Below are 22727 nucleotides of genomic sequence, written 5' to 3'. Positions count from 1 at the left end.
CAGATGTTTTCTGAATAGACAGTTAAAGTAAGCTGGTTTACATTAATAATGGCTTTGAAAGAGGAGATCTTAGACACTGTCAAGGGTGGTTTCATTGCCCTTGAGTATAAATCGTCATTAAAGGAGGATGGCACTGTGGTTAATTAGCAAACTCTTAGGGGAAAAAAATGTAAGTTTATGTTACCTCACAGAAGGATTATTCTTGTATGCTGGTGCTGCATATGCTTAAAAACAAATTACTTCAAAATCTGTAAATAGAGATACATTCCTTTCACACCACAGGTCAAATTCTCAACTTGTGAAACTCYAAGATAACATCATTGATGCTATTTTTCAGGTAAGTACTGAGCATGAAAATGCATGAACAAACGCAGCAGCAAATAAACCATCTCACCTGTCGTCCTCATTGCTCAGGCCACAATTTTGCAGTCTTGAAAGGGCTAAACGGAAGAATTGCTCTGGAAAGCAAAGAGGAGAGAGAAGATTTTAATGAAACACTCAGTAGTTCCCAGTTTAAAAATAAGCTTGCCATCCGACTACAGCATTTTTAGTAACTATTGTTTTTACACACTGTGCTTAAAGAACTTAACTTGTAATTTAGGGCCATGCATGAATCAAGCATGTCAAAGGAATAGAGGTTTCTCGTGGCTCCTTTTCAGAGAGCGTTTCCCACCCTCATATTCCCTTGTGGCCAAAAACAATGGGATTTGTACCYAGAAGCTCCCCAGAAGTATAAGAGGGTTTTCCAAGACTCATGCCCTAATGGGCTTTGATTTTGCCTTACTCGCCTTCAGCTGGAAGAGATGCAACCTTGATGTAGCCTTCCTCCCTCCCAGAGGAGGGGCTGCGCAGCCTGGGCATGGGAACCACGTTACCTATCTCGAGATAGTTCACCCAAGCAGCCTGTGCTAACTGCACAGGAACCACATTACTTATCTTGAGATAATTCACCCAAGCAGTCTGTGCTAACTGCAAAGCATCTTCTCGGTCCTCCCTCAGTGCTGGTTTTGACACTTCTGTAGCTCTCATTGCAACAGGACTTGAGTGACTCTCTCTCAAATGTGGTTTTCCTGTTTGCAACCCCAGAGAGGCAGGAAAACACACCATTCTTGACACACAGAGAGAGGGCAAGGCAAGAGACTAGCACCCAGGTTTGCAAGGGCGATAAAATGGTGCACTCCTTGGGCTTAAAAATAGAAGTCACTCAGACGTCACAACCTTTCTCAAAAGTGCAACCGAAGTGTTCAGAGTCTCTATCCCAGGCTAATCTGAGCCTGAGCGAGGCAAGCAGCAGCTGTCAGCAGGCAAGCCCTTTGCATGGGTGCAGCCACGTGGTGGGATGGCGGGACGCCGCTCCGCAGCCTCAGTGACACCTCCTCTGACCTAAGGAGCCAGCCTGGCGAAGGGAACCAACCTCAACCTGGAGACACTGCCACGGGCCTCAGGGGGACCCGAGGTGTGTGACACCTTAGGTGTGTGACACTTTAGGTGTGTGGCACCTTAGGTGTGTCGGGCGAATCCCAGTGCACTGACACAGCCGACACTCCACGGAGTGTTGTATATCTTCAATACTCCAACACAAATACATGCAAGCTGGGTGAACGGAGTTTAAATTTAATCTCCTGCCTTCTCCGCTCCAAGCAGCATGTGGTTTGTTAAAAACAGGATGCAGGTCAAATGGACTAAATAAAACCATTAAATTGCTGGAAGGTGTCCCTCAAGGTCTGGCATTGGTCAATAGAGTATACCAAACCTAGGGATTCAGATGACCTAACTATATGCATTTACACTTTAAATATAGATTCATACRGAACACAAACCTGCTCTCTTTATTCCATAAGGTAGTTCAAACTTTTCACTTCCATGGAACTCTGCCACTTTGATAAAATCATTAGCACACAGGAATGGGTATATTTTGTCGACCCTAATAAAGGCGAAAAACAAAGAACTTTTAAAAATCCACAGGACAGATAAGAATATGTTTAGAGTATTATACTATATTAATACAATATTATAATGTTATAATGTAAAATTTAGGTAGTGAGTGAAGGATAAAAGAGCTAATTCTCTGTTAGTGTAAGTTATAGGGATTCACTGAAGTCACATGCACTGAAGAAGTTTACACCATGAGACAGAATATTTGAAAGAAGCTATGATCCAGTGACACAACCAGTAACAGCAAAGAATAATTATTAAATATGGTAGTAACAGAAAAAAAAAGAGTTTGAAACAAGGTGTTTTAATTTGAAAATATCTTGAGCACTTCATCATGATTGAGAAGTGCTCCCATTCCAAACAAGTGGTACTTTACAGCAGTGTTAACATTAGCAAGTATGTCGGGGCGAGAGGAGCAGATCCATATAACAAAACAATACACAAGAGTGCCAAGGCCACACACAGCAGGGATTTACTTGGGACTAACTAGGCACAGTACATCAGTTGTGCACTTGCCATGCGCCTTCTGTATGCTTTGTATGGAAAAAAAATCCAGCCCATGTGCACCACTCTGCACGTCACATAGGCATCATAGACGATAGGCATCATTATGGCTGGAAAAGACCTTTAAGATCATCGAGTTCAACTGCAAACCTATCCTCACCATATCTGCTAAACCATGTTCCTAAGCACTTCATCTATACATTTCTTGAGCACTGCCAGGGACGGGGACTCCACCACTTCCCTGGGCAGCCTGTTCCAATKCTTGACTGCTCTTTCTATGTAGAAATTCTTCCTAATGTCTAACCTGAACCTCCTTGGTGCAACTTGAGGCCATTTCCTCTTGTCCTATATGTAGTTATTCTGGAGGACAGACCAACTTCCACCTCAGTGCAGCCTCCTTTCAGGTAGTTGTAGAGGGTGCTAAGGTCTCCTCTGAGCCTCCYCTTCTCCAGACTAAACAACCCCAGCTCCCTCAGCCACTCCTTGTAAGGTCTGGACTCCAGGCCCTGCACCAGCTTCGTTGCCCTTCTCYGGACACGCTCAGCACCTCCATGTACTTCTTGCAGTGAGGGGGCAAAAACCAAACACACTTTTCAAGCTGTGAGCTACCGAGTACAGGGAGACGATCATTCTCTGGTCCTGCTGGCTACGCTGTTCCTGATAAAAGCCAGGAGAGTGCTGGCCTTGGCCACCATCATGAGGGTATGTGCCTCCAAAGGCCCTTCCTCCTGTAAACTGACGCTCCAACACGTCACACTTTCCATGTGTCATGATAGGACAAGTYACTTGTTCCTTGCAAAGGCAGTGACCATGGCCAAGGGTTATTCCCAGGGAAGGGAGTCAACCTGCCAAGTCAAGCCGAACGAGCAGGGGGCAGACTCTGTCCCATCACRTGCTACCATGCCCTTGGCTTCACCTCATACTTCAGGCCACAGACGCTTGCTGAAGCGGCTGACTTTGCTCTAATCCTGCATACCATGCCTTGTCTTAAAATACTAACACACAAGTGTGCAGTCACAAGAAGAAAGCCTAGAGTGTTGACCATAAACATGCACACAGCCAGTACGTGACTTGTTGCTCCATTAAGAATATTAAGAACTGCAAAAGAAATAACCTCACCCTCTCGGTTTCACAAATCAGATGTCTCACTCATTCAGCTCCACATAGTTAGAAAATAGCAACAGCAAAAGAGAATCAAGAACGAGGCTCTAGGTTAACAAAGTGAGACCTACTAACTTCCTGAGACACTGCACTAAACATCCTTATTAAATTTAATAGCACGCCTTGCTGTTGAGAGGCAGCTGGTAAGGCTTAGTTGTAGTAAATAATTAATGTACTGCAAAGGGATTCTTAATTCTGGCTCTGTTTCCTTTCCAATAAATAATTCTGYCAGGCTAGAAATCCTTTCAGCCACCCCAGGCTGTTACCAAAGTGCACAGACCAGATCTTCAGCTCAGGCAAACTACCCCCTCATGCAAATAGGCATGAGACATGCTCAGCCCTGGCTCTGCACTTACCTTCTTCTTGCTGTTCATCTCCAAGACCTTTCCTGCTCCCTTGCACGGGAGCAGGGCTACCCTGCCATATCTGACAAAGAGTCAGTGTGGGCCCCTTTTGTGAGCAAAAGGGCTAGTGTCACCCCTGTGAGCTAAGCAGCTAACCAAAATGTGGGGATTAGGGCAACAGAGGCCCACTTTGGGAGAAAGACAGACCAGAAGAGATCCTCGCACATTCGTTGAAATAGTAACAAGACTGAATCAAAGTCTCGCTCTCTTGTAGGGATAAGCATTGAAGAAATGGTGCATTTGCTTAAAACTGAGGCCTCCTTTAGCCAGGATATCGTCTAAATGCCTTCCCAAGCTTTCCCCAGGGCCGTGCTCAGTGTTTGCTCAGATAAAATACAAAGCCCACAACAGAGCCTGCCCGTTTCTGTTCCCGCGGCATTCCCTTGATCTCTCTCATCTAACACACATGCTTCTAATACAGAAAACTCCCAGCATTTCCCCACACATATCTTGGGGGCACATCTGTGACCAAGYATCTTCTATATTTTGTGTGGAAGCTCTTCTTTTTTTCCAGCTTCCTGCTTCTTTAAGAAGGTTCCTTTCTGCAAATATCTTAAAGAGGAGGACATCCAAAATATACAGTTTAAGAGTGCTTTCCAAAAAGCAAACCATGGACAATCTCAAATGTTTATTCATTAACAAGGAGAAAGGGGGGAAATCTTATATCATTAAAGCCTGGGTGTATTTGGACACATTCATGCTCCTTTCCACGCAAACTGAAAAGACTTTCAGAACTTCTCTGGTCTCTCGCTGCTACAGAAATGCTTAGCTATCGAAACATCTTAAGCTTGTAATTCCAAGCCTAATCAGAAAACAACTGAGTTGCAATCATTGCCATTAAGGCTTCTTTTACAGGAAAAGAAAGGGAGGGCCTGTGTTTTAATCAAGAAACTAGTTTCAATGATACTAGTTACTCTATCTGCAGACAAAATACTTCTTTWTTCACTGTGTACGCAGCATGTTGAGCTAGTTGTATTGTCCAGGTGTGAAAGAATGGCAAGCTGAACAGTTTGTGTTGCCAGACCCAAGAAAAACAGCAATGAACTCGCGCCTAAGATCTGCGCTTCCTGAAGCGAAGTGTGAAATAGTTCAGGACATGTAAACACTCAATAGTTCTCCTCAAATTGACACAACCTTGCCCTTCTTCCCACCTTCTCATGCAGGACTCACCCCAGCAAAGATTCAAAAGCTGGTTTCAGGAGACAAGTGTCTAGTTCATTCTTTCTTTCCACAGCAGTGGGTGGCAGTCTGCAAGAGAAGGATTTCAAAGAAATGGCAAGAATAGAAACATGGGACATCAACAAGCTGGGTAAACTTGGACAAACAAAATTAGCAAGCTGACTACTGAGTTACCAGCACGACAAATTTTTACGACTGCCTTTGTATTGTGAAGGCAGACTTTCCTAGTTGCAGCTTGACTCTTTTTACTAGCAAGGCTTTTATTTTCACAGTGCTGCTCCAAGGTGGTTGTGATTTTCCTCGCTGTGCAGCTATTGTGGCGGATGAAGCCAGTAGTTAGAGGTGAGGGCCACCTCCAGAGAAGCAGAAGCTTTCTGGTGATCCAGCCTGCAGCTCTATGCAGGTCATGGGCTCCTCCGAGATGAAGCAGGGGCTCTCTCTGGAKCAGGGAGTGAAGAGCACCACACACACACTTGAGGAAAGAGAGATGCTTTGGGGCTAAGTCACTCCTCTCATAATAAGGCCAGAGGGCTAAGACTTACGCTTCTAAGCACATTCCCGCCTTAGCACTTCAGCTCATTTAAGAACAAACACGGAGGCCGGGAGGGAGGGTAAAGTTCAGTCTGAGCAATGCCTGCATCTGGGCCGCATTAAGAGCAGAAGGATGAAACCACTGCGTTACAGCCACAAGCCAAACAGGCCATTCAGGTTAATTGATTTTGTAACCTCAGCTTGTCATGTGAATATTGACACCAAGAAAGCACGCTGGGAAATGCATCAGCCGGCCAGCTAATTGTTTTCTAGCTACAGTCTCACAAACAGGACCGCTTCAGAGGGAATGGAGGCCTGCATGTAAATTTTAGCATAGATGCTCATTAGTCCTGCAAACCTAACTGCAGGAATTTACTGCAGCAACATCTGCTTATACAAGCATTTGCACATCACATGCAAGTAGAAGGCATCTCTGATTTTTTCAATTTTAAGCACAAATTTGTCCTTGCATTCTTGCTAACTTTGTTCAGGCTGCACCTCGGAAGCACAAACAGTTGGAGATTATTAGCAGATGCCCTTCCCACAGAGCATTGCTTTTTACAGACAGTCACTGTAAGCAGCCGTAATATTAGCCAAATACTGGACACATGACAGGGACAAATTCATTTCTGCTAAACATGTTACAACTGCGTGCGTAACAGAAATGGTCAGTGGACATGACTGCACGACAACCAATTGAGTAGGGAGCCTCGGGATAATGGTATAGATTTTAATTTCAATCCCTCTCCCAGCCCAAACACCAACCACAATACACACACATACACACATTCAAAAATACACACACACACACACACACACACACACACACACACACATAAAAGTGCTGAACTTACTGAGTAATTCCAGTAGCCTCATAGGAAGAAGGACTCCTCACAGAAGAAGTCTGTCCGTAAAAACTAATCCTGCAAGAAGGAAACACAGTAGCATTGAGTGTTGCTATAAACTGTAGCCAACATGGATAGTCTTTCGTATTAGTCACATGAGACAAATAAAGGCAAATCAATCACTCCCTTTTAAAGCTATCAGTATCACCTTCACAATACAAACACATGGTCAGCCCTGGTTGGCAAAGGCCTGCAAAATGAAATCTCAACTTCTTAGACAAGAGCCCTGAATATTTAGGCCCCCAATAGCCTATGCTACTGGAGACAGTCAAGTCTCATCTCCCAGCAATTGGCCTCAATGAGTTTCAGCATTTCAGAAGGTGCCAGGTCCACCTGCAGATACTCCCATGCATGGGGTAAGTCTCTCCCAAGCTGATTATCAGACACCTAGGAAGGGAGCTCACACTAAACACACTGAGACAGGGAGCAAGGAATCACACAAATAAAATCTCTTTCCTCACCTGGACTCTTGTTTACAGGAAATTCCAAGGAACATCCTATCTTTGAGATCCCAATTTCTCGATGTAACCAACTCAAATCGGTTGCTGCATTTAAAACTTGCATGAGAGAAGGGGGAAGGATGTCAGGACAGCACAACCCCATTCATTCTTCACGGTACAAAACAAACCCCACAGCAGTAATCAGTCCTAGCAAACATAACTCATAACCCAACAACTGGGGGCCACAGACATTGCACAGACATGAGGGTATGAGCACTAATAAGTGAAAGAAACACTCTCTTACCAATAGAGGTTATTCCTCCACAAATTTCCATGAAGTATGCCATACATAACAGCAGCAGCCAGGATAAAAAACAGAAGGATTCGTTTCATGACTGGTAGATCTGAAACAGAAGAAATACAAAACAGGAAATGTAAATGAAAGTAATGATTTTGAAGTGAGCTTTCATAAGACATCTTTGAGCTGGGAAAGGAAATCACTGTTACAACAGCCACTCTCCCCCAGCACAGTCCYGCCTGGGGATCACTCTGATGCTGTGTCCCTGTGACAGGAGCTGAACGCCCCACTCCAGCACACCACCTCATGCATGTGCACATTCTGCATGACAGAAATACTAACCAAGTTTGCTTTGGGTTCCCTCTGAAGTTGCTGGAGAAATACAGGCTCTTGCAAAGGCACAGACTAGGAAACCCTTTCTATCCACCAGCAGCCCAAAATCACTCATGTCTTTGGTCACAAGTTGACCTTTTGGGCCACCCAGTTGACACAGACCTCACAGCAATGTGCAAAAGGGGAGTCAGGACCCAGCCCATGGAAAGTACTTAAGAACCTACTGACTTCTGGAGAAACAGCAGAGAGTGTTTGTTTTTCAAATAGAGCTTTCACCTCCTTGCACAGTTTAATAAAACAAAACCAAGGAAACACTGAGCTGCTGCATCTGGCACAGCTTGCTGAGGGAAAAGCAACAGGTTTGCATTGCTCTAACACACTGAGCCGCTCTTTCAGTGGCTATGAATGAACTGCTGTTACTTAACCTTCCAAAAGTCCAAAATAGCCATTCTGGCCACAAATTACCGTGGAAATTTACTAGAGAGCTCTATCCAGCCATTGTTTTCATTCCTCTCCCCATGGTGGCAAGTAGCTCCACTAGCAGCACGCAATCCATGTTCACCTATCTGCATGTCCATATTTTTAATGAGCAGAGTTCTCCAGCAGAAATAAGTGCCTATGAGAACACGTGTACTGCTCATTTTTCCAAGATAAAGACCATGGGCTTTATGTCTCCTTTTTTTTTTTTTTTTTTTNTTTTTTTTTTTTTCAGTTGGGTTTTGTTGTTTTTACTTTTTTTTATATTCCATATGGCTTTTAGGGTATTTAGAGTTTAAACCTGCAGGAAAACGATGGCCACAACCCAGTCCTCAAGGTTGGTAGAGCAAGTGATTTCCAACACTGCATTTTACTTAGCATCTTAACATCATTCCTTACATTAAAGACCATAAAATAACCACAGCAGAGTGCTAGATTTTGTTATAAGTCATGAGGCAAACTYCTGCATTGTACTACATATACTTCCACCCTGAAGAAATATCTAATAACCTATCTACCAATGGCCGCCTGTCACAATGGGATGGGTGCATGAAGCCAACCACTTCCGTAGGTTTTTTTGTTTTGCTTTGTTTTTCTCAAGATCCTTCCCATCAGTTTAATTATAGGGTCAGAGTTGGGGTTTCTAACATCCTCTCCCAGTCCCAAAGCCACACAACAGACAAGCTAGAATCTGTTGATTTTAAGCATACCAGCTCAGACTGTCCTGCTGCATTGGGGTGAAATGCCTCCATGGGCAACTATTCCAGCTCCAATTTTCATTCCTCCTTGGGAATTGATGATGTCTCTCTTACAGCTTGAACTCTGTTGATTCCTCTCTGCAATTTTTTGATAGCCATTCTCTACTTGCAGAGCAAACCATGAGTTTTTGCAATAACTTTGTAAAGATTTTTTTCCCTAAAACCTTGCGAACATTACAAATAACCCACCTATAAGGCCTACTCAAATGCCAGCAATTGGCCAATTCACATGCAAAAGACGCTATTTTCCTTATGGTTTTCATCCCACTGTCAGTGTTCTGCTTTACAAAAGATTTCTAAAATACAACGCTGCTGCATAAATGCAACTTGTAAAAGTTGCACTGACTGAATAATGGGATCAAGCGGAGTCAGTCTACATTTTACTCCCTAATTCAATGTAAATTTCAGTTAAATCAACAGCAGACAACAATCAGCTCTCCAGATAATGCTGCTAAACTACCATCTTACATTGAAAGCAGGAGGAAAAAAAATAAGTAATTTAATCAGTTGCCAAAGCAAAGCCTCAGTAAGAGAATCCTGCCTACCAGTCAGAACAAGCTAAGAAGAAACATTAAGAAACAAAAACAAAACCCCTATCTTTTCAAGAGAAAAGAGGRAAAAAAAGTAAGCTTTCCTAATTTCTGCTGTGGTAAGGTATTTGCAAAACTATTCACCGTGCCTGCAAAAGCAATCATAGCCTTTAATGAAATATTCACTTTGGCATACACAGGCCAGCACAACTAATCCATCTAACCCGGCTAGCCCTGCTGCGTTGAACACAGAATGGGTGAGCACCTTCTCGCTGCCCGATCGCCCACTGCCTGGCTGCACGGTGGCTACGTGGAGAGTTCAAAGAGAAGAGCTTGGCCATGATGCAAGATGTTCTCTTTACTAAAGGCTTTTCTTCAAACTCATTTTAATAAACGGATCTATTGCTTGTTTACAGAAGAAACTATGTGTGTGTTCTTACCAGTGACAGCATTTTCCAACTCTCCCTTCCTTCTCTAAAATCAGCTAAAAAGCACAGAAAACTAATTAAATGAAAACATAAACTCCTACGATTCCCATACTTTGAGATGGAAGAAAATGAGCAACTGAGAAGATGGTGTCGAGATGCAAAATGGCAGTCACACCTTGGTTTATTTAACAGAATGCAAACGTCAGCATCTTCATCTAAGCTCACGAGCCTCGCAGACAGAGGTCATGGTGCTGTTGGGCCAAGGTCCATCAATTTATCCTGGTCCCTCTGCCACGGGMAGCGCTCTGCCTCTCTTTGCCCTTCACTTTGCACAGGGGGCTAAAGTCACCCGGACACAGGACAAAAACTGCCCGGCTGGAAGCAGTGGCTGGTAGATTGGGCAATCACCCGACTGTACTATAATCACCTTTTTTCCACTCCTAATGCTTGCCAGCCTTCCCTTTGCCTCTCAAGCTTAAAATTGGATTGTTAATAACACAATGGAGGAGGTTTTGCCATCTGTCATGTTTATTTCGTAAAGCGCCTGCGATTATTACTAAGGTAAATGTTTAACTCAAAAGGGGTTATTACTAACTTAAATGCTACTCATCTTACAACATTTTTGGCTCCAAACCTCTTCTTGGGACAGGTTTTCTTCAACCTTGTGCTGCTGCCAACTTGCTGGTGGCATGAAAATTTCATCTCACTCCCAGCCCTCAGGGTTGTGGGGATGAAGGGGAAGGGAGCTTGAAAATGTGCTTTGAGGGGGCCTTAAAATTTAAAGGGTCAGGAGAAAATAAATAAATTCTAAAACATTGTTTTTAAAAATCACATGAATTTTAAGGCATATTTACTTTTTTACAAGACTGGTTGGGTGATTGCCCACCCTACAAAGCTGCTTCCTCTGGACGTGGATGCAGCGCATATCTTACAGCCCGGCCAGGCCGCAGCGCGAGGGGCAGGACGGAGCCTCAATGTCATGATTTTTCCTCGAGCCGAGTTGCCAAAACACGATACAGCATGACGCACGTACACATATTTCTTCTGCCAAACTGATACCGAGTATGCTGCTGACTTTCCCAGCTCTTGCTAACAACCCTAAGTATGTGCAGTGCAGCACAGTTGATTTTCTCATTTTCTTTCTTCTTTCCAAGAAGGAAATGCTGAATCAGGCAGTACAAGAGCACTGCAGCAGAGCCTTAACTTCATATTGAAGCGATGAAGTCATTCTAGGGCCTTCTCCTCGCACCTTTTTCATGATTTTTTTTCATCATTTATGCTGCCGCTTTCAACATYTGTTTACTAAGAAACAGAAGCCCTCAGAAATATTAAAATTTAATGAGGAACATAGATAGCTACTGAAGTGAACCAAAACTGTGTTTCCGAGACGCAGAGAACAGTGATTTGCTTAGGAAGTGGTAACTTAACAGCTCCCTAAAATGAAAAGATTTCTTTACGACCTGCCCTCTGGCCACCTACAGGTCATGAAGTAGTTATTCTGGTTTATGAAACTTAGGTTTTACTGGGGCAAAAAGGCACCAGCATCTCCCACTCTCACATGCCATGAAGTATCACAAAGCAATGTCAAAGACAAAACATGTTTTTACGGATATTTAAAGATTTCTTATACATTCGAAAATAGGTTGTTTTTAGGCTTTCTGTATCTGTAATGTATCTGTACCTAGTATCTGTATGTGATGAAGCTACAAGGTGGAAAGGATGGATGTAGTGAAGAATTCCTTGGCTCCACAAGTTGGACTCTCCTTTCCTTCTAACAGCATATGGAACTAGCCATTTACTAGCAATTTACTTACAGCAGTACATGTACCATTTTGTGAGGAATTCATTGTTTCTCTACTGTCGGTGCCTTTTGAGACTAGACACCAACATTTTGCTCCCATGTGAGCACGCCTGCTAGCTGTGTCAAGGAGGAGAAAAAGCAACTTCAGTTGTCCTCACAGCCAAGCACCCTCTCGCTCTGCTTCTGTCCCAAACCTTCAAGGGGATTTGTGCATCAATTCACTTTTCTTCTTGTGTGATCCCCCAAAGCAAACCTATTCATAAGGCCAAAAAGTCTTCCCATATCCTCTCCTTAGGCAGGCATATCCTCTACCGAAGAAATATTGATAAGGAATTCAAGTCCAATCAACAAGCACGTTGCCACTTCATCCCATTCAATCCCACTTCATCTGGTGGAAGAAGAAAGTCACCTTGCTCAAGGAAGCCCCCACACTGGAGAGGTTCCTCTCTGTGTCTTGGGCACATGGAACAACGTCAGCACCGCACCTTCTCCCCCACMAGCCCTCATCTCCAGTCCCGCTCTTTGGCCTCATTCCTGCTGAGCAAAAGGAACTGGGCACAGGAGCTCCTGGTTTTGGCCAAGTCTTTGCTCAGCTCAGCCCTTCAAGTCTCTTGGCTCCCTTGTCCATTCCTCTTACTTACCAAGTCCAACACAACCTGCTCRGTGGCTGTGAATTTTCACTTCTCTTCTCCCCACCTGGGCATCTAGCAGCTTTTACATGYGCCCTGTAGCAGGGGCAGGAACAGAAGCAATAAAAAGGAACGTGCCCAGGAAAAAAAAAAAAAACCACATACTCTGCAGATTGTTATTTGGATAGCAAGACGACACAGGAATGCAAGCCTGTGTCAGCTACTACAAGCTTTTTGTATCTTGTATCTGTTAAAAGAAGCTGTTTTTGGCTGCAAAAACTGCTGCCATCCTGTGCACAGAGGTACTGCAAATAATGGTGCTCTGTTTCCCAGAAATATCACTCCTGGCTCTAATGGTGCTCTGTTTCCCAGAAATATCACTCCTGGCTCTACTAAACCAGAATTCAACTTCACGTTCACTGACACCTAGTACTCGCTCTATGGATGAAGAGCGACAGTGCAAAGCATGCGCAAAACATAGCAGGGCTCTAGGTATCACTGAAATAGCCCTCMAATAGGAAGGGTATTAGGTGTAGCGGTGTGGTGCTAATTAAATTAGCCCCACTGACAGGCAGATCATGTTATCTCCATCACAGGGTACAGCAGGAGGGCTMAGCCACCCTTGAGATCCGAGCTGGCATTTTGGCTGCGTGCGGCGCGGCCCAGCATGGGTCCCTGGCTCGAGGTGACAGCGCGCTCCTGAGCACGGCTACAACTGCGGGAGCAAAGGAGAGAGCTGGCTTGGCATTTTTCAGCTGGTGAACATTGTTTTTAATTAATTTTTCCCCTCTGAGAAGTAAAACAGAAAGGAAAAGGCGGAGGGAGGGGGAAAAATGTGTCATTTCTTGGAAAGAGCCCTAAGCTGTTTTTGAATGTTAGGGAATAGTGTTTTACTTTTTTCCCCCCCTTTGTAGTGCAGTTAAATCACTGCTAACTTGAATTCAAAAGGCAGTCTTGGGTGGATCCACATTCAGCCTGTGGCTTGGAAGGGAGAAGGGAAAACAACAGCTACTGGGCCCTGCTCTAGGCAGAGCTTTCTAGGCATCGTGGATTTGCAGGAACCTTGCCTGCAATTAGGACCAAGAACAGGAGAAAGTCCCAGCTCTCAGCTTCCTGCTCGCGTTTGCACTTTGAGACGAGGACAAGCAGGGACTGATTCCTGCAGAGCAGCCCAGGAGTCAGGAAGAGGCAGTTGTAAGTGTTTTTCCTTATCCCGTCCCTGCACAGGCTTCCCGCAGACATGCTCCGCTTGACCCCTGCGCCGCACTCGCTGCCCCAGCCGAAGCTGCAGGCAGCGCCTGCAGCGGGRCACAACAGCAGCTTCCTCAGCTTGGGCCAAAGCCCACGTGGGCATGCAAAAAATCAAAGCATGCACAAGCTGAGCATATAGAATTCTGCTTGCTCAATTGGTCAAGTAGGAGTCAAAGCAAATGCAAATAAATAAATAAATACAAATCTAACACACACACACGAAGTCCCCAAAATACCCACAACAACAAAAATACCCACCAGCGGCACCGCCTGAACACAAAGGTTTCCTCCAGCCCTGTCGTGCTCTCCTAGTTTAACCTTTAAAGCCTCAACCAGCCTAAGCTACCCTGCTATTTATATATTACACATCATAGGTGCCTGCAGAATACATGACAGAACAAAATACACAGCGGGTAGATAAATCCGCAGGATTACAGCCTCCCCCAACGGAGCGCGGTGCCAAGAGGATCCCCTCGCTGCCCCGCTTTGATCCCGAAATCAGGACGCACGTCATTTTTCTCTCCGTGCCGAGGACGTTCCAGGCAGTGAAGGCAGCTGCTCCTCCGGAAGGAGGAACAGGGCACCCGGCCCTTGGGCCAGTTCCTGCCACCAGCCCCCTCCAAGTGCCGGGCTGCAGACAGGGTGCCGGGAAAACAGGAAACGGGCGCTGGGAAAATCCGCATCCCACCCGGGCACCATCATTGTTCTCCCCTCAGGCTCAAGGTCAAGGCAGCAACCCCTCCATGGTCTCCCAAGSAGGAAAGATGGGAAGAGATGGAAGGAAATGGAGGCTAGAAATAGCAGAGTCAGTCAGGTTTCAATTGCATTCAGTCATAAATCCTATCAGCTTGCTGTTTTCTTTTTTCTTTTTTTTTTTTTTCCCAGAAGCCACAATCAGGCAAAATTAGTTACAGCACAAAAAATTCTCTAKTTGGTCTTTCTTATAAATAAAAATGCACTACAGCCCTAAAAAGTTTAACTTAAAGCAAGGCACACTTTACGCCTTTTAATAATGCCCAAGATATATCAAAACATCCTTCACTGGAAGGTTAGAGTCATCTATTTAACCTCAGATTTTGCAAAAAAAGATGGCTAGGAATTATGCAACTAAATTTGCCAGTCAGTTTGGGGGAAAGTAAAAGAAATATATATAATCTTAGTCCAATCCAAGACTAAAGTAAACCACATACAAAACACAGAACAAAAATAGAAGCATTAGAAAAAAAAGTAGCGCTCTCAAAGGGGCAAAAACACCGCTTGATTTTTTTAAGGATGTAGCTGAGAGTACTGATTTACTTGCCCCAGTACCAGCGCCTGGTGGATGAAATGCTCCTCACCTGCATCAGCAGTAAATCTGAAGTAAATCAGCCAGACTAATCCTTCACTCAGTCAAAACAGCACAGATCTTTTTGCACATTTTTCATCTTTAATTTTAGCTTTCACAGTAGCATCTGAAAGCTCCTGTCAGGATTAGGCCCAGATACATCAGGACTGTGGTCACTTGATGTTACAGATCTCATTCTTGGCATTTTATTATTTTATATATATCTTTTTTTTTCCCATGGGGACTAAAAATAAAGACAGAAAAGCAACTCACCATCAAGACAGGTTTTGCAGATTTGAGTGCAATAAATGGGCCAGCAAATAGGTGAGAACCTGCTCCTAGCAGCATGCAACACTGAACAGCTTGCTTTTATTTGAATAGCGTTTGGGACCATGACTACAGGCACACTTTGCAGGTGGATGCTGCCTCTGCAGCAAAAAGCTGGGTTTTGCTGTGCTGCTCCCTATTTTTTTCTCAGTAACCAACATTATTAAAAAAAAAAAAAAAAAAAAAAGAAAAAGAAAAGAGAGAGAGAGAGAGAGAGAGAGAGAGAGAGAGAGAGAGAGAAACAAGCTGCTGGAGATAAAGTTACTCCCCAAAGCAGATCCTGCAAGTCAGTCTGCTGTGATATGTGCATGCCAACGAGAGAGCCCTGAGATTCTCAGGAATGTATCAAAACAAGTCAATGAGGAGTGAAAAGCTAAACTGAGGAGAGTAAGGGAAAGGGGACAGGAAAAGAAAAAGAAGAAAGGAAGAGAACAGAGACTAGTGGGAACACCTACCCCACACTACMGCACTGCTAGTGAGTCTTGTAAATCTTGAGAGCTGCTAGTTCAGAAAGCAGATTAAGTTGCAGGAGACGAGCAGCAGTTTGAGGAGCTTCTTTGGGAATGTTAACATGCTTGGGCTCCAGGGTGTTCAGATGGGCCGCACAACAAATACATCCACATTGCTTTGGAATCTTAAAAACTAACCAGGACCCTTAACTGTCCTGCTAACTAGCTGTAGAAAGCTAAATCTAAACAACAGCATCAAATTGGAAAAGCTCAAACATGGTAAATATTATAGCTGTCTTCAAGGAAAAAAAAAAATATATATATATATATATATATATATATATATATATAACTTTCTATAACTTCACCATCTTGGCACTGAAGCTCAAAAAGAGCCCAAACTATCTACAGCAAGAAGCACCCAAGGGAAGCTCTAGTGAAAGCTTCACAACTGGGAACGCAGTGGGCACGTGGAGCATTTCCAAGCTGCAAAGGAACTGCTGCCCAGGCAGCAGGGGAGCCTGTATCCGAGCCCCAAAGGCTTTTGGTACCTTGCTTCATTTCTTCACATGGGAATATAAGGAAAACTATCCCACAATAACCAAACCAGCACTTACCCTGGGCATAGCAGAAGCTATTACATACCTAGCAATTCCTTGACTGCGTTATGCCAAGGCTTCCTAATTGATGACCCCGTGCTAATTGGGAAAGGCTGCCCATAGCTCACACCTGTCAGAGCAAAATCCACTCACATCTTCCCTGCTTTCCCTGCTATTTCCAAGAAATAGCAGATATGTAAACCAACTAACTTTCCCCAGGGGAACGGAGACATAAATGCATCTCATCTGAAGACTAAGAGTAATTTTAATTGCATTTCTTTAAATAAAACCTGAAATCAAAGAAACAATAAACCCCCCAGGGCAAAGGTGCTGACTCAAAGCCATAAATCCCAACCCAAGCTGCTCCCAGGGCAGCCGTATTAGCTGCTATGAGAGCGCTCAGCCCCATGCTGCTCCCTGCACAAATTCGCTTCCATATTRCCCTGTAATGGCCACAATGGTCCCAAGCTCGAAAATGCCAATGTCCGAGCGCGCGACTCCTGCGGAGGAGCCCACAGTCAGCACTGGCCACTGGAGCCTCCATACGGATCCACGAGGAAAGCTAATTGGCGCGGGCAGTAATCTCCCCCTGCCATCTGCCTGGCAGGAAAGCTGCCTAAATTAGTCAGCAGGGAAGGCCAGGAAAGCTTAAATGCTTTGCACCCTGCTACACAGAGACGGCCTTTCCTTTATTTTTTTTCCCCATGACTTTCAGCCCTCAGCCCTGGAGGTTAACAGGGCCCAGCTCTTCTCWAAAGGCAAACGAGCATGTCACCATTCGTTGTTGTTTGTCACCACTTGTCACCCCTAGATCGAGGGCACTCAAAGCTGCGCTCTACCCCGTCCAGGCAAACAGAGTCACCCCGACGGCCGTCCCATCCTGCCCATGCTCTCCTAGGGCCTCCTCCACAGCATCATCCTGTGGCTCTCTTAGGGGACTCCGTTTGCGCGGCGGGAAGTGGAGTCCGTTTCCACCCTTGCGTTCCCAGCGTTGGCAGTCACCGAAGGCCACAACAGCCGAACAGGGCTGCCGATGTTGGAGGAGGCGCGAGTGGAGCACTCCTGGCTGTCCCCGGCTAACGGGGGCCCTGCCACATGCCAGCCGCCACGCGGGGCCATGAGGGGAGCGCATGTCCTGCTCCTCCCGCGGGCAGCCCTTGCCCTGCTCCATGGTGCCTCAGTCCCTCAATGCCTCAGACCCGCTGCAGCCGAACTGGCCAAGGCAGCAGTAGGGACAGTTCCGGAGGCTCCGAGTCCCCTTGGGGTAAAAGCAAAAGCCCTCCAGGGCAAGACATTGACGTCTTTCCCTTGCCAGCCAGAGCACCCTGAACCCAGAAGGAGCAAGTCCCATGAAGGCGGCGATTCATTCCACAGGAATCACAGGCTTCCATTAGAACATGAAACGCACTGAAGTAAAAGGGCTTTTTGTTCTTGGATTGCACATGCATTGCGGGGAATGGGATCTATGCAATCATGCTCCTTATGTGCATGCCCCCTCCTTCCCTATAGGACTTCTGCATCCTTTTGCGAAGGATGCAAATAATTTCAGCCCAGTCCAACAGGAGATTAGGGCTTTAATATGTCTAAGATCTCCACAAGTTTTGTGAAAGTAAACACATCCTAGGCTGCTGCATAGGATAAAAAGCCCTGTGAATTCATCCTGCATTGAAAAAAATCTGGGTTTCTCTTTGTCGTGGCATCTGTGTTCCCGAGATGATGCAAGAACGTCTGCACATAAAACATAAATAAAAATAAAAACCTTCAAAGAGCCTGGCACAAACAAGTAAATTACCACACGTCCAAACAGAGTTGCCTGAAGTTAAATATTTTAAGTATTCTCTTCAGGTACCTAAGAGATAGAAACGATATCTGACTTCAGTAGCCCAGCCTAGAAAATCAGACTCCGACATCATCCGAAAGAGCCTTTACTACAAGAAACTCAATTGTCTGTGAAACCTGAAGAGTGACATTTCACATCATCATTCTTGGGAAAAAAAAAAAAAAAAAAAAAGCTTGAAGCAACATTTTCAATTTAGATTTTAAAAAATCTCCAGATTAGCAGGAATGTTAAGATTTGGGGCTAAGCCATCTATGATTTGATGTCCCACACTGCAAACAGACTTATAGCACAACATGAGTGCAGAAAAGACAGGGATGGAAAACAGTTCGTTCATTAGGAACAGAAATTAAAATTGCCCCAGGTGAGGGTTAGAACATGCCTATTTGGCCTTGTTGATTCTCACATGAGGAAAGCAACTGTCCCCCTGTTTCATTAAATATTGCAAAACGCTTGGGCAAGCGAAGCCAGCTGTAGCTTTCCCTTACGGTAACAGTTTCCTTTGAAATAGAGGATTTTGTTTTTTCCCAGCAAACTGAATGGGAAGACAGCAATGTGTCTACACAGTCAGGACTAGCTCCCGCATGCTGGCGAGCCTGGGACGCCCTCACCAGCACGGACGGATCCTGACTTGCCCTGGCACTTCATCAAGCGGCTCCAACGTTCTGCCTCTGTTTCACCTCACGCAAACCGCTTCTGCTCAGACAGGCCCTACAGGTCTCTCCCACCTGCACCCCTAGCTCTGCTCCCAGCCTCGGTGCAGCAAAAGCACCTCAGGCCCCCGGGGGCACTGTGAGGAGCCAGAGTGGGGCGCCCGCCTGCCCTTCCTCCTCCCCAGGAGGCAGCTCCACAYGGGGAGGGCCTGGGAGCTCGCTGCCCAGGAGGGGCACAACTCACACAGCAGAAAGAAAAGATGAGAAGAAATAAAACTAAACAGCAGCAGAAGCAGCATCTCAGTTCCTCCCTGACCTTGGGCAGGGGATTCCTTCTCGCCTGCACCCCCATCCCGTGTTTCTACATTAATAACTCCCGTCTTGTTTGCATTCCTGCTATCATGTGCACAGCTCCTGCCCCCTCTGCTCCCAGCTATGCTGAGGACCTTCCCCTGGTGCCCTTTTAACTTCACCGCCAGCCACGGGACTCTGAAAAGTGTCATTGAAAGGAAGCGGCGCCCTGGCCTCGCTGCATTAGGAAAGTGTCAGCCTGCAGATTTGGGCTAACAAAGAGCTTTTCTGAGCTCTGCGGCAGCTGATCCTCACAGCATTTCCATCTTGTGCTCACAAGAGCTGGAAACTGTTCTTTTAAAAGTTGAAGAGTCTGGGGAAATCTAACACTGCTGGCCACCCACTTCATAAATAAAGTTTCCTGCTGGCTAAAGGCTCAGCAGAAAGCAATTTCCATGTTTTGGGAATGGAAACCTTGCATTGTAAAACTACAGCCTMTAAGAAGAGCTTAACTTATTAAAGTTGAGCCTCATTCCATTCCCGCCCGCTCCTAAAACCGGTTCCTTGGTTATTCCACTCCAGCACTCGTGGCAGCCGGGAGGATCAGCCTTGTGGCTTCTCATATTTTCCAACCTTCTCCCCCCAGCTGGGGCAAGCGGGGGCTGCTCAAGTCTTTGCCTTGCTCCTCCCGGCTCTCCGCGGCGGCTGGAGCCTAAAGGAAAGCCCCAGCACGATGCCCTTGGCTCTGCTGTTGCCACCCGCTGAGCCGATGCCCCAGGGAGCAGTGGGCGAGCACGAGGTGTCATSGAGGAAGCATTGAAAAGGGCACCCACATCGCTTCAGCAGCGCAGAGGGTCTCCTGGCTGAGACACCAGCGCCGCTGCTCACCTGCAGGACACGGCAATGACCGTCTTCTCAATACCCAGGACCTACTCCAGCAAAGCGAACCTTAAAAGGATGGGATAATTTAAGGCGATATACATAGAGCAGAGCAAGAAGCACTGCTGCATATGTAGCCTACCATAGTCTGTATCCACTTTTATCCAGAGTAACTTCAAAGGGCAACAACTACCTGCTCCCATTTCATACCGCACAGCGCACACCAGCCAGTGCTGCCCACCTCTGTGCAGCTCTTCAAGCTACCTGCACAACCACCGCGCGTGGTACGAGCCATGACAACACAGTGACCTGCACAGGGAAAGTATCAACACAGCACGAAAGGAGGCTTGCAAAGGAAGCAGCTTGAGCATCACGTTATGCTCCCCACTTCAGCATGCATCAAGAAAATGTGAATCCAGACATTCTGCTACAGCAGGAGAATGAAAGGAAAATGTACGGGGCATGGAAATCCACAAAGACAAATAAAGTCTGAAGTTCCATTCCAATTTCCCCTGAAGGCTACGAATAGGTACAGAACTTATCATCATCATTGCAAACATGGCAATAGAAGAAAGCTGATTCAATGGGAAGTTTGGGCGTATGATACTTTGTTACTAAGCTTTCAGTTTTTGATGGTAGGAACCAAACTCAGAAAGCCAAAAAAAAAAAAAAAAAAAAGCCACCTCTAGAGGCTGTCACTTCATAAATGAATTTCCCAGCGCTCTTTTCCAGCTTCTTCATAAAGCCAGTGTAATGGATGAGCAAAGTATCTGAGTGTGTTACAAGCAAGGGGTTACAAGCTTTATAAATGTACCTCTTTTTAAACACACAGGGCACTTTTCAGCTGATTCAGCGAAAACACTGCAAGCACCTGTAAGGATGGATTTCCATAAATAGGGGCACTTCAAATGATCTTGAATCTATTCCAAATACGTGCTTGATCAGAAAGCAACAGCAGAATATCTTACTGTACACACACACATGCAGTGAGAACAGCCTTTAACATGTATAAGTAAAATAACCTTATTTTTAAGGCACCAGGACCAACAGAACCGGTGCTACAGCTCAATCTACAACTGGGAGAAAACACAGAGCTTCTCCTTGCAGAACATGGGTTACCCCACAGAGACCYGTGGTGGTCCCCAGACTACCCATCTGCCTGGAGCCTCTTCCAGGCTGAAACACTCCAGTCAAATTTTCCAGCACCGGATAAAGCAACACAAGAAGCAGCAGCCCAACAGGGAGCTTGTGYAGGGTTTGAGGATGCTCCTCAGGGGAGCTCTCACTGCACTGAGCCCAGCAGCAGCAGTGCAAACAAGAGTGGGACGGGAGCATTAGAAAGTCACTCTGCCTATTGTAAGGAAGCACCTTCCCGCTCTCTGCCATCACCCATCCAAAAACAGCCACAGGACCAAGCAACCATCCCCACCTCCAGAAGCTGTCCCGGCTCACGAGTGCCCGAGGCCTGGGAAGGAGGCGAGGAGGTGCCCGGCAGGGGAAGTCCAGCGGCACCCGCATGCAGCAGTGGGGCCATTACCCCACAGGGCACACAGAGGGCCTCCGCATCCCAGCCACCTCCTGCCCAGACCCTCAGCCCGCGGATGAGCTTCCCGCCTGCTTTAGGTGGGGCAGGAGGGATTTGAGCATGAGGGGGCTTCACAGGTCTCAGGGGGCAACTGCTACATCCCACAGGTGAAGGAGGTCTCCTGTTGATAGGAAATGTTCAGAGAGGCTGGGACCTCTCTTGCCGGTAACACTGTTATCTAAGGAGCTGCATTAAGAGCAGCTTCTCAGACTCTGCTGCGGCAACAAGCGCCGCTGCAGGAGCAGCTCCTTTCAGCAAGCCAGAAAGAAGGACCCCTACGTTTATGTCATGCATGTGGGAAGAAAAACAAGTGTATTGCTGCTGCAGTCTTATGTAAGGAAGGAAGAGGACTTCAGTTATAAAAATACTGCATCTGTGGCCAAGTCAGATGGGAGCGTTTCCTGTTAGGAAACAGGTGGGCAAAAAGCCTCACACCTACTTCCTTTAATCTATCCCTAAAAGGACTTTTTTAATGTTATTTTTGAGCCATCACTGTGGCACAATGACATCCTCCCCATTTAAAGCTACATATCTATGCATGCAACAGGACACAGTAGCACAACCTTCATGTGGCTCAGCTGCAGAGGGACTGTCACCTTGCCGGAAACAATCCTGTTCCGTTGCAAACTTCATCCTTTCCAAACTGCTTTGCAACAGTTCTCTGCACAACTAGCAAAACTAAACAACAAGTAATAAATAAATAAATGAGAAACATGAAGAAAATGAGATAGAAAGTTTCAGCGGGGTGACCAAAAAAAAAAAAAAAAAAGAAAACCCACAGATCAACTCCTGCTGGCTTTACTAAGCTCTGGCTCAAGCTTTGCATCATGACAAAAATCCCGTTCACGTCACTGGGCATTTTAACTTGTTAAAAAAGGCGCCGGGTTTGCTCCGCCGGCCCCCGGTAACGCAGCACGGACTGGTTGCCAGAAGCCAGCCCCGGTGCCACGGCAGCCCCTAGGCCGGGGCAGCCCCGCGCCGCCGGCTCCGCGCTCGCCCCGAGGCCGCGGCTCCTCCGGCCGGGCCCGCCCGTCCCCCCGGCCGCCCTTCCCACGTCCCCGGCGGGAAGCGGCGCTTCCCGGGAGCCCCGTCGCACCGTAACCACGGCAACGCCGCGGGAGCGCAGGCCGAAAACCAGGACAATAACGGCACTAAAGGCAACATCCGCCGGCGAAACCCCCTGCGTTGTCACTCACGCGCTGCCGCCGCCGCCGCCGCC

General features: G+C 46.2%; 1 protein-coding gene across 2 annotated transcripts in view; it reads right to left on the bottom strand.

Moving 5' to 3' along the window:
• The window catches only part of ST3GAL6 (ST3 beta-galactoside alpha-2,3-sialyltransferase 6), a 43496-nt gene that overhangs the window by 13429 nt on the left and 7340 nt on the right, over nucleotides 1-22727 (bottom strand). For both annotated transcript variants that reach the window (XM_026035873.1, XM_026035872.1), the window contains exons 2-6: nucleotides 7364-7463; nucleotides 6569-6637; nucleotides 5175-5252; nucleotides 1821-1924; nucleotides 395-458 (exon numbers count right to left, since the gene is read on the bottom strand). In XM_026035873.1, coding sequence (XP_025891658.1) covers nucleotides 395-458; nucleotides 1821-1924; nucleotides 5175-5252; nucleotides 6569-6637; nucleotides 7364-7452 — 404 coding nt within the window. In that variant the 5' untranslated portion in view covers nucleotides 7453-7463. The remainder of the gene's footprint in view (nucleotides 1-394; nucleotides 459-1820; nucleotides 1925-5174; nucleotides 5253-6568; nucleotides 6638-7363; nucleotides 7464-22727) is intronic.

Source organism: Nothoprocta perdicaria, unplaced genomic scaffold, assembly GCF_003342845.1.
Source record: "Nothoprocta perdicaria isolate Ctin4 unplaced genomic scaffold, notPer1 scaffold_169, whole genome shotgun sequence".
In the NCBI taxonomy this organism is placed as follows: Eukaryota; Metazoa; Chordata; class Aves; order Tinamiformes; family Tinamidae; genus Nothoprocta; species Nothoprocta perdicaria.
This window is presented reverse-complemented; position numbering and strand designations above follow the sequence as displayed.